A 19,315-nucleotide genomic window follows, 5' to 3' on the forward strand; every position below is an offset into this window, starting at 1 on the left:
TTGTTGACCCATCTCTACTATTTGTTGACCCATCTCTACTATTTGTTGACCCATCTCTACTATTTGTTGACCCATCTCTACTATTTGTTGACCCATCTCTACTATTTGTTGTTTGTTGACCCATCTCTACTATTTGTTGACCCATCTCTACTATTTGTTGACCCATCTCTACTATTTGTTGTTTGTTGACCCATCTCTAGTATTTGTTGACCCATCTCTACTATTTGTTATTTGTTGACCCATCTCTACTATTTGTTGACCCATCTCTACTATTTGTTGACCCATCTCTACTATTTGTTGTTTGTTGACCCATCTCTACTATTTGTTGACCCATCTCTACTATTTGTTGACCCATCTCTACTATTTGTTGACCCATCTCTACTATTTGTTGACCCATCTCTACTATTTGTTAACCCATCTCTACTATTTGTTGACCCATCTCTACTATTTGTTGACCCATCTCTACTATTTGTTGTTTGTTGACCCATCTCTACTATTTGTTGAACCATATCTCCTATTTGTTGACCCAACTCTATTATTTGTTGACCCATCTCTACTATTTGTTGTTTGTTGACCCATCTCTACTATTTGTTGACCCATCTCTACTATTTGTTGACCCATCTCTACTATTTGTTGACCCATCTCTACTATTTGTTGTTTGTTGACCCATCTCTACTATTTGTTGACCCATCTCTACTATTTGTTGTTTGTTGACCCATCTCTACTATTTGTTGTTTGTTAACCCATCTCTACTATTTGTTGACCCATCTCTACTATTTGTTGACCCATCTCTACTATTTGTTGTTTGTTGACCCATCTCTACTATTTGTTGTTTGTTGACCCATCTCTACTATTTGTTGACCCATCTCTACTATTTGTTGACCCATCTCTACTATTTGTTGACCCATATCTCCTATTTGTTGACCCATCTCTACTATTTGTTGACCCATCTCTACTATTTGTTGTTTGTTGACCCATCTCTACTATTTGTTGACCCATCTCTACTATTTGTTGACCCATCTCTACTATTTGTTGACCCATCTCTACTATTTGTTGTTTGTTGACCCATCTCTACTATTTGTTGACCCATCTCTACTATTTGTTGTTTGTTGACCCATCTCTACTATTTGTTGTTTGTTAACCCATCTCTACTATTTGTTGACCCATCTCTAATATTTGTTGACCCATCTCTACTATTTGTTGTTTGTTGACCCATCTCTAATATTTGTTGTTTGTTGACCCATCTCTACTATTTGTTGACCCATCTACTATTTGTTGACCCATCTCTACTATTAGTTGACCCATCTCTACTATTTGTTGACCCATCTCTACTATTTGTTGACCCATCTCTACTATTTGTTGTTTGTTGACCCATCTCTACTATTTTTTGACCCATCTCTACTATTTGTTTACCCATCTCTACTATTTGTTGTTTGTTGACCCATCTCTAGTATTTGTTGACCCATCTCTACTATTTGTTATTTGTTGACCCATCTCTACTATTTGTTGACCCATCTCTACTATTTGTTGACCCATCTCTACTATTTGTTGTTTGTTGACCCATCTCTACTATTTGCTGACCCATCTCTACTATTTGTTGACCCATCTCTACTATTTGTTAACCCATCTCTACTATTTGTTGACCCATCTCTACTATTTGTTAACCCATCTCTACTATTTGTTGACCCATCTCTACTATTTGTTGACCCATCTCTACTATTTGTTGTTTGTTGACCCATCTCTACTATTTGTTGAACCATATCTCCTATTTGTTGACCCAACTCTATTATTTGTTGACCCATCTCTACTATTTGTTGTTTGTTGACCCATCTCTACTATTTGTTGTTTGTTGACCCATCTCTACTATTTGTTGTTTGTTGACCCATCTCTACTATTTGTTGTTTGTTGACCCATCTCTACTATTTGTTGTTTGTTGACCCATCTCTACTATTTGTTGTTTGTTGACCCATCACTACTATTTGTTGTTTGTTGACCCATCTCTACTATTTGTTGTTTGTTGACCCATCTCTACTATTTGTTGACCCATCTCTACTATTTGTTGTTTGTTAACCCATCTCTACTATTTGTTGACCCATATCTACTATTTGTTGACCCATCTCTACTATTTGTTGACCCATCTCTACTATTTGTTGTTTGTTGACCCATCTCTACTATTTGTTGTTTGTTGACCCATATCTACTATTTGTTGACCCATCTCTACTATTTGTTGTTTGTTGACCCATCTCTACTATTTGTTGTTTGTTGACCCATCTCTACTATTTGCTGACCCATCTCTACTATTTGTTGACCCATCTCTACTATTTGTTTACCCATCTCTACTATTTGTTGTTTGTTGACCCATCTCTACTATTTGTTGACCCATCTCTACTATTTGTTGTTTGTTGACCCATCTCTACTATTTGTTGTTTGTTGACCCATCTCTACTATTTGTTGACCCATCTCTACTATTTGTTGACCCATCTCTACTATTTGTTGACCCATCTCTACTATTTGCTGACCCATCTCTACTATTTGTTGACCCATCTCTACTGTTTCTTGACCCCATCTCTACTATTTATTGACCCATCTCTACTATTTGTTGACCCATCTCTACTATTTGTTGTTTGTTGACCCATCTCTACTATTTGTTGACCCATCTCTACTATTTGTTGACCCATCTCTACTATTTGTTGACCCATCTCTACTATTTGTTGTTTGTTGACCCATCTCTACTATTTGTTGACCCATCTCTACTATTTGTTGTTTGTTGACCCATCTCTACTATTTGTTGACCCATCTCTACTATTTGTTGACCCATCTCTACTATTTGTTGTTTGTTGACCCATCTCTACTATTTGTTGTTTGTTGACCCATCCCTACTATTTGTTGACACATATCTACTATTTGTTGACCCATCTCTACTATTTGTTGTTTGTTGACCCATCTCTACTATTTGTTGTTTGTTGACCCATCTCTACTATTTGTTGACCCATCTCTACTATTTGTTGTTTGTTGACCCATCTCTACTATTTGTTGACCCATCTCTACTATTTGTTGTTTGTTGACCCATCTCTACTATTTGTTGTTTGTTGACTCATCTCTACTATTTGTTATTTGTTGACCCATCTCTACTATTTGTTGTTTGTTGACCCATCTCTACTATTTGTTGTTTGTTGACCCATCTCTACTATTTGTTGTTTGTTGACCCATCTCTACTATTTGTTGACCCATCTCTACTATTTGTTGTTTGTTGACCCATCTCTACTATTTGTTGACCCATCTCTACTATTTGTTGACCCATCTCTACTATTTGTTGTTTGTTGACCCATCTCTACTATTTGTTGACCCATATCTACTATTTGTTGACCCATCTCTACTATTTGTTGACCCATCTCTACTATTTGTTGACCCATCTCTACTATTTGTTGACCCCTCTCTACTATTTGTTGACCCATCTCTACTATTTGTTGTTTGTTGACCCATCTCTACTATTTGTTGACCCATCTCTACTATTTGTTGTTTGTTGACCCATCTCTACTATTTGTTGACCCATCTCTACTATTTGTTGACCCATCTCTACTATTTGTTGTTTGTTGACCCATCTCTACTATTTGTTGACCCATCTCTACTATTTGTTGTTTGTTGACCCATCTCTACTATTTGTTGACCCATATCTACTATTTGTTGACCCATCTCTACTATTTGTTGACCCATCTCTACTATTTGTTGTTTGTTGACCCATCTCTACTATTTGTTGTTTGTTGACCCATCTCTACTATTTGTTGTTTGTTGACCCATTTCTCTAATATTTGCTGACCCATCTCTACTATTTGTTGACCCATCTCTACTATTTATTGACCCATCTCTACTATTTGTTGACCCATCTTTACTATTTGTTGTTTGTTGACCCATCTCTACTATTTGTTGACCCATCTCTACTATTTGCTGACCCATATCTACTATTTGTTGACCCATCTCTACTATTTGTTGTTTGTTGACCCATCTCTACTATTTGTTGACCCATCTCTACTATTTGTTGACCCATCTCTACTATTTGTTGACCCATCTCTACTATTTGTTGACCCATCTCTACTATTTGTTGACCCATCTCTACTATTTGTTGACCCATCTCTACTATTTGTTGTTTGTTGACCCATCTCTACTATTTGTTGTTTGTTGACCCATCTCTACTATTTGTTGTTTGTTGACCCATCTCTACTATTTGTTGTTTGTTGACCCATCTCTACTATTTGTTGTTTGTTGACCCATCTCTACTATTTGTTGTTTGTTGACCCATCTCTACTATTTGTTGTTTGTTGACCCATCTCTACTATTTGTTATTTGTTGACCCATCTCTACTATTTGTTGACCCATCTATACTATTTGTTGACCCATCTATACTATTTGTTGACCCATCTCTACTATTTGTTGTTTGTTGACCCATCTCTACTATTTGTTGTTTGTTGACCCATCTCTACTATTTGTTGACCCATCTCTACTATTTGTTGACCCATCTCTACTATTTGTTGTTTGTTGACCCATCTCTACTATTTGTTGTTTGTTCACCCATCTCTACTATTTGTTGACCCATCTCTACTATTTGTTGACCCATCTCTACTATTTGTTGTTTGTTAACCCATCTCTACTATTTGTTGACTCATCTCTACTATTTGTTGTTTGTTGACCCATCTCTACTATTTGTTGACCCATCTCTACTATTTGTTGTTTGTTGACCCATCTCTACTATTTGTTGTTTGTTGACCCATCTCTACTATTTGTTATTTGTTGACCCATCTCTACTATTTGTTGTTTGTTGACCCATCTCTACTATTTGTTGTTTGTTGACCCATCTCTACTATTTGTTATTTGTTGACCCATCTCTACTATTTGTTGTTTGTTGACCCATCTCTACTATTTGTTGTTTGTTGACCCATCTCTACTATTTGTTGTTTGTTGATCCATCTCTACTATTTGTTATTTGTTGACCCATCTCTACTATTTGTTGACCCATCTATACTATTTGTTGACCCATCTCTACTATTTGTTGTTTGTTGACCCATCTCTACTATTTGTTGTTTGTTGACCCATCTCTACTATTTGTTGACCCATCTCTACTATTTGTTGACCCATCTCTACTATTTGTTGTTTGTTAACCCATCTCTACTATTTGTTGTTTGTTGACCCATCTCTACTATTTGTTGTTTGTTCACCCATCTCTACTATTTGTTGACCCATCTCTACTATTTGTTGACCCATCTCTACTATTTGTTGTTTGTTAACCCATCTCTACTATTTGTTGACTCATCTCTACTATTTGTTGTTTGTTGACCCATCTCTACTATTTGTTGACCCATCTCTACTATTTGTTGTTTGTTGACCCATCTCTACTATTTGTTGATTGTTGACCCATCTCTACTATTTGTTATTTGTTGACCCATCTCTACTATTTGTTGTTTGTTGACCCATCTCTACTATTTGTTGTTTGTTGACCCATCTCTACTATTTGTTGTTTGTTGACCCATCTCTACTATTTGTTGACCCATCTCTACTATTTGTTGTTTGTTGACCCATCTCTACTATTTGTTGACCCATCTCTACTATTTGTTGACCCATCTCTACTATTTGTTGTTTATTGACACATCTCTACTATTTGTTGACCCATCTCTACTATTTGTTGTCCCATCTCTACTATTTGTTGACCCCTCTCTACTATTTGTTGACCCATCTCTACTATTTGTTGTTTGTTGACCCATCTCTACTATTTGTTGTTTGTTGACCCATCTCTACTATTTGTTATTTGTTGACCCATCTCTACTATTTGTTGTTTGTTGACCCATCTCTACTATTTGTTGTTTGTTGACCCATCTCTACTATTTGTTGACCCATCTCTACTATTTGTTGTTTGTTGACCCATCTCTACTATTTGTTGACCCATCTCTACTATTTGTTGACCCATCTCTACTATTTGTTGTGTGTTGACCCATCTCTACTATTTGTTGACCCATCTCTACTATTTGTTGACCCATCTCTACTATTTGTTGACCCCTCTCTACTATTTGTTGACCCATCTCTACTATTTGTTGTTTGTTGACCCATCTCTACTATTTGTTGACCCATCTCTACTATTTTTTGTTTGTTGACCCATCTCTACTATTTGTTGACCCATCTCTACTATTTGTTGACCCATCTCTACTATTTGTTGTTTGTTGACCCATCTCTACTATTTGTTGACCCATATCTACTATTTGTTGACCCATCTCTACTATTTGTTGACCCCTCTCTACTATTTGTTGACCCATCTCTACTATTTGTTGTTTGTTGACCCATCTCTACTATTTGTTGTTTGTTGACCCATCTCTACTATTTGTTGTTTGTTGACCCATTTCTCTAATATTTGCTGACCCATCTCTACTATTTGTTGACCCATCTCTACTATTTATTGACCCATCTCTACTATTTGTTGACCCATCTCTACTATTTGTTGTTTGTTGACCCATCTCTACTATTTGTTGACCCATCTCTACTATTTGTTGACCCATCTCTACTATTTGTTGACCCATATCTACTATTTGTTGACCCATCTCTACTATTTGTTGTTTGTTGACCCATCTCTACTATTTGTTGACCCATCTCTACTATTTGTTGACCCATCTCTACTATTTGTTGTTTGTTGACCCATCTCTACTATTTGTTGACCCATCTCTACTATTTGTTGACCCATCTCTACTATTTGTTGTTTGTTGACCCATCTCTACTATTTGTTGACCCATCTCTACTATTTGTTGTTTGTTGACCCATCTCTACTATTTGTTGTTTGTTGACCCATCTCTACTATTTGTTGTTTGTTGACCCATCTCTACTATTTGTTGTTTGTTGACCCATCTCTACTATTTGTTGTTTGTTGACCCATCTCTACTATTTGTTATTTGTTGACACATCTCTACTATTTGTTGACCCATCTATACTATTTGTTGACCCATCTCTACTATTTGTTGTTTGTTGACCCATCTCTACTATTTGTTGTTTGTTGACCCATCTCTACTATTTGTTGACCCATCTCTACTATTTGTTGACCCATCTCTACTATTTGTTGTTTGTTAACCCATCTCTACTATTTGTTGTTTGTTGACCCATCTCTACTATTTGTTGTTTGTTCACCCATCTCTACTATTTGTTGACCCATCTCTACTATTTGTTGACCCATCTCTACTATTTGTTGTTTGTTAACCCATCTCTACTATTTGTTGTTTGTTGACCCATCTCTACTATTTGTTGTTTGTTGACCCATCTCTACTATTTGTTGACCCATCTCTACTATTTGTTGTCTGTTGACCCATCTCTACTATTTGTTGTTTGTTGACCCAACTCTACTATTTGTTGTCTCCAGACTGTCACCTGTGCTCATGTGAACCTGCTTTCATCTGTGAAGAGCACAGGGCACCAGTGGCGAATTTGCCAATCTTGGTGTTCTCTGGCAAATGCCAAACGTCCTGCATGGTGTTGGGCTGTAAGCACAATCCCCCACCTGTGGACGTCGGGCCCTCATACCACCCTCATGAAGTCTGTTTCTGATCGTTTGAGCAGACACATGCACATTTGTGGCCTGCTGGAGTTAATTTTGCAGGGCTCTGGCAGTGCTCCTCTTGCTCCTCCTTGCACATAGGCGGAGGTAGTGGTCCTACTGCTGGGTTGTTGCCCTCCTACGGCCTCCTCCACGTCTCCTTATGTACTGGCCTGTCTCCTGGTAGCGCCTCCATGTTCTGGACATAACGCTGATAGACACAGCAAACCTTCTTGCCACAGCTCGCATTGATGTGCCATCCTGGATGAGCTGCACTACCTGAGCCACTTGTGTGGGTTGTAGACTCCGTCTCATGCTACCACTAGAGTGAAAGCACTACCAGCATTCAAAAGTGACCAAAACATCAGCCAGGAAGCATAGGAAATGAGAAGTGGTCTCTGGTTATCACCTGCAGAACCACTCCTTTATTGGGGGTGTCTTGCTAATTGCCTATAATTTCCACCTGTTGTCAATTCCATTTGCACCAACAGCATGTGACATTTATTATCAATCAGTGTTGCTTCCTAAGTGGACAGTTTCATTTCACAGAAGTGTGATTGACTTGGAGTTACATTGTGATGTTTAAGTGTATATCATTCCCTCTATTATTCTGACATTTCACATTCTTAAAATAAAGTGGTAATCTTAAATGACCTAAGAGAGGGCATTTTTACTAGGATAAATGTCAGGAATTGTGAAATACTGAATTTAAATGTATTTGGCTAAGGTGTATGTAAACTTCTGAATTAAACTGTATATGTGAATTGGAATAATCTAGCTAGCCAGCTACCTAAAACTAATGTTGTTTACGTAGATGGCCAACGTTAGCTACAAATTCTTACATTAGCAAGCTAGCTTCCAATTCCTTGTCTGCGATCTACAACACCAAAATTGGTTTTCTGGGCAGTTAAACATCCCAAAATGAACACAATGTATTTATTAATATATCATTATAAACTATTGTAGTCAGGCAACATATGATATGTAGATGGACAACATTCTTATTCTGAGTTCACATTGTCGCACCTCAGCACAAAACCAGTCAGGTTTTCAATAAATTATTCATTTTGCGTCACATTATGTAAACTATCCTGAGAATATGTCAGTTGAAGCTTGCTTTGAAATGTGTACAAACAAAGTATGCATCTAAAAATTTGCCTCAGTTCCCCGTTTTACATACTTTGAATTGGACTGATACTGCGACCGTTCCATGCTCCAATTTAGGAAAAATGCATTTTGAGAAACACCCAGTGTCAGCTTTCTCCCAAGACGCAATTTTCACTTGGACAAATGGTAAATACTGTACGTTGGTTTCTCCATTTGGCCTAATGGTAAATACATTGGAGAGCAGGGTTCCGGTCCCAACTGAGACACAGGGATGGATGACAAAAACAAGAGTTCAGATATTGGCTGTCTATCAACTATTTTGTGTGTGTGTGTGTGTGTGTGTGTGTGTGTGTGTGTGTGTGTGTGTGTGTGTGTGTGTTGTGTGTGTGTGTGTGTGTGTGTGTGTGTGTGTGTGTGTGTGTGTGCGTGTGCGTGTGTGTGTGTCACCCTGACAGAAGCGTGGAACGGCACGGAGCGTATCCGTGTTGCCAGGGCGATGGGTGAGTCATCATCTGTCCAATCTGAGAAGCTTCGCTCATTGGCTTGCTCGCTCTCTGAGATGGGATTGGATAATGGAAATCCCCCGGGCAGCGTGAAGCAGCCTACCACGGTACAACCTTAAATCCCTAACTCCTGACCTTTAACCTCTAGTCCCTGACCTCTAACCCCTGACCCCTAACCCTTCACATGTATCTTCAATTTGGAGACTCCATTGCTGTTTTACTAAATACTAGGCATCTGCTTTACTGAAGATATTACCAACCATTACTTGTTTGCTCCGTCCTTGTTTCCTCACCTCCTTCTCAAAACTAATTGGAAGAGGAGGTTCATTGGAGGGACCTTGAATCCTCTCCTCAAATGCGCATTAAGAGGGAGGTGAGGAATTGGAGGAAACCAGGACAGAGGATACAAGGATTTGATGTCTGACAGCCTTAGTGATAGTCTGTACTGTTATCTTTCAGCTATTATTGAAACAGGTGTACTGTTATCTTTTATCTTTTAGGTATTTTCAAAGTCTGGTCCCAGATCTGATTGTCTGCTCTCTTGACAACTCAACTCAAATCAAATCAAATTGATTTATAAAGCCCTTCTTACATCAGCTGATATCTCACAGTCCTGTACAGAAACCCAGCCTAAAACCCCAAACAGCAAGCAATGCAGGTGTAGAAGCAAAAAAACTCCCTAGAAAGGCCAGAACCTAGGAAGAAACCTAGAGAGGAACCAGGTTGTGAGGGGTGGCCAGTCCTCTTCTGACTGTGCCGGGTTGAGATTATAACAGAGAATGGCCAAGATGTTCAAATGTTCATAGGTGACTAGAATGGGTCAAATAATAATAATCACAGTGAATGTCGAGGGTGCAACAGGTCAGCACCTCAGGAGTAAATGTCAGTTGGCTTTTCATAGCCGATCATTCAGAGTATCTCTACCGCTCCTGCTGTCTCTAGAGAGTTGAAAACAACAGGTCTGGGACAGGTAGCACGTCCGGTGAACATGTCAGGATTCCAGAGCCGCAGGCAGAACAGTTGAAACTGTAGCAGGAGTAAGGCCAGGTGGACTGGGGACAACAAGGAGTCATCAGGCCAGTTAGTGAGGCATGGTCCTAGGGCTCAGGTCTTCCGAGAGAGAAAGAAAGAAAGAAAGAAAGAAAGAAAGAAAGAAAGAAAGAAAGAAAGAGAGAGAGTGAAAGAGAGCGTGAAAGAGAGAGACAGTTAGAGAGAGCATACTTAAATTCACACAGGACACCGGATAAGACAGGATAAATACTCCAGATATAACAGAGTGGCCCTCAGCTGTAATCAAATCAAATCAAATCAAATCAAATTTATTTATATAGCCCTTCGTACATCAGCTGATATCTCAAAGTGCTGTACAGAAACCCAGCCTAAAACCCCAAACAGCAAACAATGCAGGTGTAAAAGCACGGTGGCTAGGAAAAACTCCCTAGAAAGGCCAAAACCTAGGAAGAAACCTAGAGAGGAACCGGGCTATGTGGGGTGGCCAGTCCTCTTCTGGCTGTGCCGGGTAGAGATTATAACAGAACATGACCAAGATGTTCAAATGTTCATAAATGACCAGCATGGTCAAATAATAATAAGGCAGAACAGTTGAAACTGGAGCAGCAGCACAGTCAGGTGGACTGGGGACAGCAAGGAGCCATCATGTCAGGTAGTCCTGGGGCACGGTCCTAGGGCTCAGGTCCTCCGAGAGAGAGAAAGAAAGAGAGAATTAGAGAGAGCACATGTGGGGTGGCCAGTCCTCTTCTGGCTGTGCCGGGTGGAGATTATAACAGAACGTGGCCAAGATGTTCAAATGTTCATAAATGACCAGCATGGTTGAATAATAGTAAGGCAGAACAGTTGAAACTGGAGCAGGAGCATGGCCAGGTGGACTGGGGACAGCAAGGAGTCCTCATGTCAGGTAGTCCTGGGACATGGTCCTAGGGCCCAGGCCAGTTGAAACTGGAGCAGCAGCATGGCCAGGTGGACTGGGGACAGCAAGGAGTCATCATGTCAGGTAGTCCTGGGGCATGGTCCTAGGGCTCAGGTCCTCAGAGAGAGAGAAAGAAAGAGAGAAGGAGAGAATTAGAGAATGCACACTTAGATTCACACAGGACACCTGAATAGGACAGGAGAAGTACTCCAGATAAACAAACTGACCCCAGCCCCCCGACACATAAACTACTGCAGCATAAATACTGGAGGCTGAGACAGGAGTGGTCGGGAGACATTGTGGCCCCATCCAACGATACCCCCGGACATGGCCAAACAGGCAGGATATAACTCCATCCACTTTGCCAAAGTACAGCCCCCACACCACTAGAGGGATATATTCAACCACCAACTTACCATCCTGAGACAAGGTCGAGTATAGCCCACAAAGATCTCCGCCACGGCACAACCCAAGGGGGCGCGCCAACCCAGTCAGGAAGATCACGTTAGTGACTCAAACACTCAAGTGACGCACCCCTCCCAGGGACGGCATGGAAGAGCACCAGTAAGCCAGTGACTCAGCCCATGTAATAGGGTTAGAGGCAGAGAATCCCAGTGGAGAGAGGGGAACCGGCCAGGCAGAGACAGTAAGGGCAGTTCGTTGCACCAGTGCCTTTCCGTTCACCTTCACACTCCTGGGCCAGACTACACTCAATCATAGGACCTACTGAAGAGATGAGTCTTCAATAAAGACTTAAAGGTTGAGACTGAATCTGCCTCTCTCACATGGGTAGGCAGACAGTTCCATAAAAATGGAGGTCTATAGGAGAAAGCCCTACCACCAACTATTTATTTAGAAATTCTAGGGACAGTAAGGAGGCCTGCGTCTTGTGACCGTAGCGTACGTGTAGGTATGTACGGCAGGACCAAATCGGAAAGAGAGGTGGAGGCAAGCCCATGAAATGCTTTGTAGGTTAGCAGTGAAACCTTGAAATCAACCCTTAAGCCAGTGTAGAGAGGCTAGCACTGGAGTAATGTGATCACATTTTTTGGTTCTAGTAAAGATTCTAGCAGCCGTGTTTAGCAGCTGTGTTTAACTGAAGTTTATTTAGCGCTTTATCCGGGTAGTTGGAAAGTAGAGTATTGCAGTAGTCTAACCTAGAAGTAACAAAAGCATGGATTAATTTTTCTGCATCAATTTTGGACAGAAAATTTCAGATTTTTGCAATGTTACGTAGATGGTAAAAAGCTGTCCTTGAAACAGTCTTGATATGTTCGTCAAAAGAGAGATTAGGGTCCAGAGTAATGCCGAGGTCTTTCACAGTTTTATTTGAGACGACAGGTCAACCATCAAGATTAATTGTCAGATTCAAAAGAAGATCTCTTTGTTTCTTGGGACCTAGAACTAGCATCTCTGTCTTGTCCAACTCTGTATATAATTGTCATACCAAACATGTTTTGAGTTGGCAAGAGAGCAGAACCAAATCTGGGACAAAGCTACCAGCACTATGTCTTGCCCACTTTAACACTCCCCTCTCACCCCTAACCCTAACACAATAAAACCTCATTTGGATTTGTGTGTGTGTGCGCGTGCGTGTAGGAGCCCACCATAGAGCTTGGTAAAGGAACATTCTTTGCAGACGGCCAGAGGAAGGTGGACTATATTCTGTGCTATAACTATAAGAAGAGGAGGATCTCCCTGCATCGTCTCTCCCTCACATCTCAAGCATCCAATGGGAGCCTTCCGCTACCCAACATGCTGAGACGAGATACGCAGCCTGAGCTGGAGGCAGGGTTGCCAGAGGGGGAGGAGTCTCAACTGAGTGAGGAAGAGAAAGCTATGATGAGGGAGGAGTTTGAGTCTGGGCTGTTGGAGCAGGGCCTGCAGCTGGAGAGAGACAAGGAGGTAATATATTATAATCTACCTCTGGACAAGAGATTAGAGCTGTGTATGTTAAGGTATCTGTCCAATGCTACTTTTCTTAATAAATGAAAACATCTATTCATTGATTGATAGATTTTTTTGGTAAATAGTTAGTACAGTTTAAAACAATTTAAAAGTACAATGAAATCCCAGAGAGATAACACAATGTTAGCTAAATTATTGCTAATTGTTTCGGTAGCTAGCTGATTGCTATTTACTAGTTTGTTTTGTCATGTGTGCTACACTTAGCATTGATAAGTGTTTTGGAAGCTAGCTGATTGTTAGCTTCTAGTATTGCTAAATGTTTAGGTAGCTAACTGAATGCTAGATACTAACTTTTTTGGTCATATTGGCTATCTGACACTAGTAATGCTAACTGTTTAGGAAGCTAGCTGATTGTTAGCTATTAGCATGCTTACCAAAGTCTCCTTCCGCATAAATAGAAAGAATATAAGGCTTTGTTTTGAATTACACAACAATGGGTTGGCTATCTGATTGCCGAGCTAGCAAAACTTATGACGGTGAGAAGTTACTTTCCATGCTATTGTTAACTACTAGTCAGCTACTAGACAGCTAGTTTGTATTTTTTTTCCACTGTTGGTTAGAGCCTGAAGGTAAGCATTTCACATTTCACCTGTTGTATTTGGCGCAAATATACTTTGATTTGATATTGATCAGCTACTAGTCAACTAGGTTATATATACACTACTAGTCAGCTAGGTTGCGTCGGCTAGGTTGCGTCGGCTGCCAGTCGGCTAGGTTGCGTCGGCTATCAGTCGGCTAGGTTGCGTCGGCTACCAGTCGGCTAGGTTGCGTCGGCTAGGTTGCGTCGGCTGCCAGTCGGCTAGGTTGCATCGGCTACCAGTCGGCTAGGTTGCGTCAGCTACCAGTCGGCTAGGTTGCGTCTGCTACCAGTCGGCTAGGTTGCGTCTGCTACCAGTCGGCTAGGTTGCGTCTGCTACCAGTCGGCTAGGTTACGTCTGCTGCCAGTCGGCTAGGTTGCGTCTGTTACCAGTCGGCTAGGTTGCGTCTGCTGCCAGTCGGCTAGGTTGCGTCTGTTACCAGTCGGCTAGGTTGCGTCGGCTGCCAGTCGGCTAGGTTGCGTCGGCTATCAGTCGGCTAGGTTGCGTCGGCTAGGTTGCGTCGGCTATCAGTCGGCTAGGTTGCGTCGGCTACCAGTCGGCTAGGTTGCGTCTGCTACCAGTCGGCTAGGTTGCGTCTGCTACCAGTCGGCTAGGTTGCGTCTGCTACCAGTCGGCTAGGTTGCGTCTGCTACCAGTCGGCTAGGTTACGTCTGCTGCCAGTCGGCTAGGTTGCGTCTGCTGCCAGTCGGCTAGGTTGCGTTTGCTACCAGTCGGCTAGGTTGCGTCGGCTACCAGTCGGCTAGGTTGCGTCTGCTACCAGTCGGCTAGGTTGCGTCGGCTCTGCTACCAGTCGGCTATCAGTCGGCTAGGTTGCGTCTGCTACCAGTCGGCTAGGTTGCGTCAGCTACCAGTCGGCTAGGTTGCGTGCTACCAGTCCAGTCGGCTAGGTTGCGTCGGCTGCCAGTCGGCTAGGTTGCATCGGCTACCAGACGGCTAGGTTGCGTCTGCTACCAGTCGGCTAGGTTGCATCTGCTACCAGTCGGCTAGGTTGCGTCTGCTACCAGTCGGCTAGGTTACGTCTGCTGCCAGTCGGCTAGGTTGCATCTGCTGCCAGTCGGCTAGGTTGCGTCGGTTACCAGTCGCGTCTGCTAGGTTGCGTCGGCTACCAGTCGCGTCTGCTAGGTTGCGTTGGCTACCAGTCGCGTCTGCTAGGTTGCGTCTGCTACCAGTCGGCTAGGTTACGTCGGCTAACAGTCGGCTAGGTTGCATCTGCTGCCAGTCGGCTAGGTTGCGTCTGCTACCAGTCGGCTAGGTTGCGTCGGCTACCAGTCGGCTAGGTTGCGTCGGCTATCAGTCGGCTAGGTTGCTCGGCTACCAGTCGGCTAGGTTGCGTCTGCTACCAGTCGGCTAGGTTGCGTCGGCTACCAGTCGCGTCTGCTAGGTTGCGTCTGCTACCAGTCGGCTAGGTTGCATCTGCTGCCAGTCGGCTAGGGTGCGTCTGCTACCAGTCGGCTAGGTTGCGTCGGCTACCAGTCGGCTAGGTTGCGTCGGCTACCAGTCGGCTAGGTTGCGTCGGCTGCCAGTTGGCTAGGTTGCGTCGGCTATCAGTCGGCTAGGTTGCGTCTGCTACCAGTCGGCTAGGTTGCGTCAGCTACCAGTCGGCTAGGTTGCATCGGCTACCAGTCGGCTAGGTTGCGTCGGCTAGGTTGCATCGGCTGCCAGTAGGCTAGGTTGCGTCGGCTATCAGTCGGCTAGGTTGCGTCGGCTACCAGTCGGCTAGGTTGCGTCGGCTAGGTTGCGTCGGCTGCCAGTCGGCTAGGTTGCATCGGCTACCAGTCGGCTAGGTTGCGTCTGCTACCAGTCGGCTAGGTTGCATCTGCTACCAGTCGGCTAGGTTGCGTCTGCTACCAGTCGGCTAGGTTACGTCTGCTGCCAGTCGGCTAGGTTGCATCTGCTGCCAGTCGGCTAGGTTGCGTCGGTTACCAGTCGCGTCTGCTAGGTTGCGTTGGCTACCAGTCGCGTCTGCTAGTTTGCGTTGGCTACCAGTCGCGTCTGCTAGGTTGCGTCTGCTACCAGTCGGCTAGGTTACGTCGGCTAACAGTCGGCTAGGTTGCATCTGCTGCCAGTCGGCTAGGTTGCGTCTGCTACCAGTCGGCTAGGTTACGTCGGCTATCAGTCGGCTAGGTTGCTCGGCTACCAGTCGGCTAGGTTGCGTCTGCTACCAGTCGGCTAGGTTGCGTCGGCTACCAGTCGCGTCTGCTAGGTTGCGTTGGCTACCAGTCGCGTCTGCTAGGTTGCGTTGGCTACCAGGTGCGTCTGCTAGGTTGCGTCAGCTACCAGGCGCGTATGCTAGGTTGTGTCGGCTACCAGTCGCGTAATGCTAGGTTGTGTCGGCTACCAGTCGCGTCGGCTAGGTTGTGTCGGCTGCCGGTCGGCTAGATTGCATCGGCTGCCGGTCGGCTAGTTTGTAAGCAATTTTTCAGTCTTAATTTAGACGCTGTATATTGAGCCCGTTCATACCATAGGCGCGTGCTTCTGTTAGTTTCCATGTGACAACTCATTAAAGCAAGCAGTAATGCATCTACCCAATTCAGTCCTGAAGTTGCACAGATTTGATTTATCTAATCCTTGAGGGTTCCATTTGCCCTTTCAACCATCCCTTGCAACTGGGGATGATAAACACATCCCAGCCTTTGCTTCATTCTTAGCTGTTGTGTCACCAGTTTGACTATTTTCGCACAAATGCTGATCCATTATCTGAGCTGATTTCTGTTGGTATCCCAAAACTTGGTATTACTTCGCTGGTCAAGAACTTTATCACTGTTCCTGCTCCCTGATCTGCAGATGGTATTGCTTCTATCCAGCTAAATCTGTCTATAATACTAATATGTACCTCTTGCCACATACTGGTTATCATATCCACATAGTCCATTACAATGTGTTGAAATGGTCCTTCAGGGACCGGTATGTGGCCTATAGGTGTAGTTATCCCTTTACGTATGTTATTTTGCGCACATATTTCACATCTCACGAATGCCTCATCTACTGTTGCCTGCAGCTATTTATTTACCTTTATTTAACCAGGTAGGCAAGTTGAGAACAAGTTCTCATTTACAATTGCGACATGGCCAAGATAAAGCAAAGCAGTTGGACAGATACAACGACACAGAGTTACACATGGAGTAAAACAAACATACAGTCAATAATACAGTATAAACAAGTCTATATACAATGTGAGCAAATGAGGTGAGAAGGGAGGTAAAGGCAAAAAAGGCCATGGTGGCAAAGTAAATACAATATAGCACGTAAAACACTGGAATGGTAGTTTTGCAATGGAAGAATTTTGCAATGGAAGAATGTAGAAATAAAAATAATGGGGTGCAAAGGAACTAAATAAATAAATTAATTAAATACAGTTGGGAAAGAGGTAGTTGTTTGGGCTAAATTATAGGTGGGCTATGTACAGGTGCAGTAATCTGTGAGCTGCTCTGACAGTTGGTGCTTAAAGCTAGTGAGGGAGATAAGTGTTTCCAGTTTCAGAGATTTTTGTAGTTCGTTCCAGTCATTGGCAGCAGAGAACTGGAAGGAGAGGTGGCCAAAGAAAGAATTGGTTTTGGGGGGCGTGACTAGAGAGATATACCTGCTGGAGCGTGTGTTACAGGTGGGAGATGCTATGGTGACCAGCGAGCTGAGATAAGGGGGGACTTTACCTAGCAGGGTCTTGTAGATGACATAGAGCCAGTGGGTTTGGCAACGAGTATGAAGCGAAGGCCAGCCAATGAGAGCGTACAGGTCGCAATGGTGGGTAGTATATGGGGCTTTGGTGACAAAACGGATTGCACTGTGATAGACTGCATCCAATTTGTTGAGTATGGTATTGGAGGCTATTTTGTAAATGACATCGCCAAAGACTAGTATTGGAAGCCAATTCTAGATTTAACTTTGGATTGGAGATGTTTGATATGGGTCTGGAAGGAGAGTTTACAGTCTAACCAGACACCTAAGTATTTGTAGTGGTCCACGTATTCTAAGTCAGAGCCGTCCAGAGTAGTGATGTTGGACAGGCGGGTAGGTGCAGGTAGTGATCGGTTGAAGAGCATGCATTTAGTTTTACTTGTATTTAAGAGCAATTGGAGGCCACGGAAGGAGAGTTGTATGGCATTGAAGCTTGCCTGGAGGGTTGTTAACACAGTGTCCAAAGAAGGGCCGGAAGTATACAGAATGGTGTAGTCTGCGTAGAGGTGGATCAGAGACTCACCAGCAGCAAGAGCGACCTCATTGATGTATACAGAGAAGAGAGACGGTCCAAGAATTGAACCCTGTGGCACCCCCATACAGACTGCCAGAGGTCCGGACAGCAGACCCTCCGATTTGACACATTGAACTCTATCAGAGAAGTAGTTGGTGAACCAGGTGAGGCAATCATTTGAGAAAACAAGGCTGTTCAGTCTGCCGATGAGGATGTGGTGATTGACCGAGTCGAAAGCCTTGGCCAGATCAATGAATACGGCTGCACAGTAATGTTTCTTATCGATGGCAGTTAAGATATCGTTTAGGACCTTGAACGTGGCTGAGGTGCACCCATGACCAGCTCTGAAACCAGATTGCATAGCAGAGAAGGTATGGTGAGATTCGAAATGGTCGGTAATCTGTTTGTTGACTTGGCTTTCGAAGACCTTAGAAAGGCATGGTAGGATAGATATAGGATAGATATAGGTCTGTAGCAGTTTGGGTCAAGAGTGTCCCCCCATTAATGGAGCTATTGCGGCTATTACTTTAGCAAGAAAAATAATAAAGATACGAATATTACTGAGCCGGAGTACGTGAGGACTCACACCACTGTTTCATGATCAGATTCAACCAAAAATAAGCAAAGTTATTCAATGCTGTGGAGGTGCAGCTTAGAGTTATTTACCCGAGAGAGTCAATAAACGCAGCAGCCTCTTCAGGTGTGTAGAGCTTTTTAGGTGATCCGTTGACCATAATCTTCAATGTGGCCGGGTACAACAGTGCGTAGTCCATCTTCATTCTCCTGAGTCGAGCCTTCGCCTCATCAAACGCTTTGCGTCTTCGTACAACCGCTGTGGAGTAATCATTGAAGAATGAGACCTTTGGACCTTTATGTTGACTACCAACAGAGCCGATGTTTCTAGCCGCATCCATGACGCGCTGCTTGTCGGTGAAGTTGTGGAACTTTATAACTACCGGCCGTGGGCGCTGATTGGGGCCCGGTATCGGTGCTTGAGAGCGATGGGCTCTGTCCAGCTTCACACGACCAGCCTTAGTGTCCATTTGTAGGTAGCCAGGGATCCATTCCTCAAATAATTTTACTGAACGTGTCCCTTCAGGATTTTCCGGGAGTCCCACAACACGAATATTGCATCTGCGTCCTCGATTATCCAAGTCGTCAATGTGCTCCGCCATTTCGCGCACCTGTTTCTCAAGTGCTTTTATCTTAGCGTCCATAGATGTAGTTGAAGTTTCCACTGCAGCAATTCTTCCTTCCGCCTCAACAACACGTTTCACAACGCTCTGTATTTCAGCTGAATGGCTTGCTATTGCTTCCAAGACCATTCTTATCTTAGCATCGATCACTTTAGTAATGTTATCAGTCATCATTTGAATTATCAGGTCCATTGTGCCTGGGTCCGCAATGGTGTTAGCTTCGCTAATGTTAGCTAGCTCCTCGTGCACATCCACAAGGATGGTG

General features: G+C 43.2%; 1 protein-coding gene across 1 annotated transcript in view; it reads left to right on the top strand.

Annotated features, from left to right (window-relative positions):
• Positions 1 to 9,134: 9,134 nt before the first annotated feature.
• LOC124037352 (anoctamin-2) overlaps positions 9,135 to 19,315 on the top strand; it is a 78,743-nt gene continuing 68,562 nt past the window's right edge. Inside the window, exons 1-2 of the mRNA XM_046352057.1 lie at positions 9,135 to 9,278; positions 12,698 to 13,003. Coding sequence (XP_046208013.1) covers positions 9,165 to 9,278; positions 12,698 to 13,003 — 420 coding nt within the window. The 5' untranslated portion in view covers positions 9,135 to 9,164. The remainder of the gene's footprint in view (positions 9,279 to 12,697; positions 13,004 to 19,315) is intronic.

Source organism: Oncorhynchus gorbuscha, linkage group LG06 (genome assembly GCF_021184085.1).
Source record: "Oncorhynchus gorbuscha isolate QuinsamMale2020 ecotype Even-year linkage group LG06, OgorEven_v1.0, whole genome shotgun sequence".
Classification (NCBI taxonomy): Eukaryota; Metazoa; Chordata; class Actinopteri; order Salmoniformes; family Salmonidae; genus Oncorhynchus; species Oncorhynchus gorbuscha.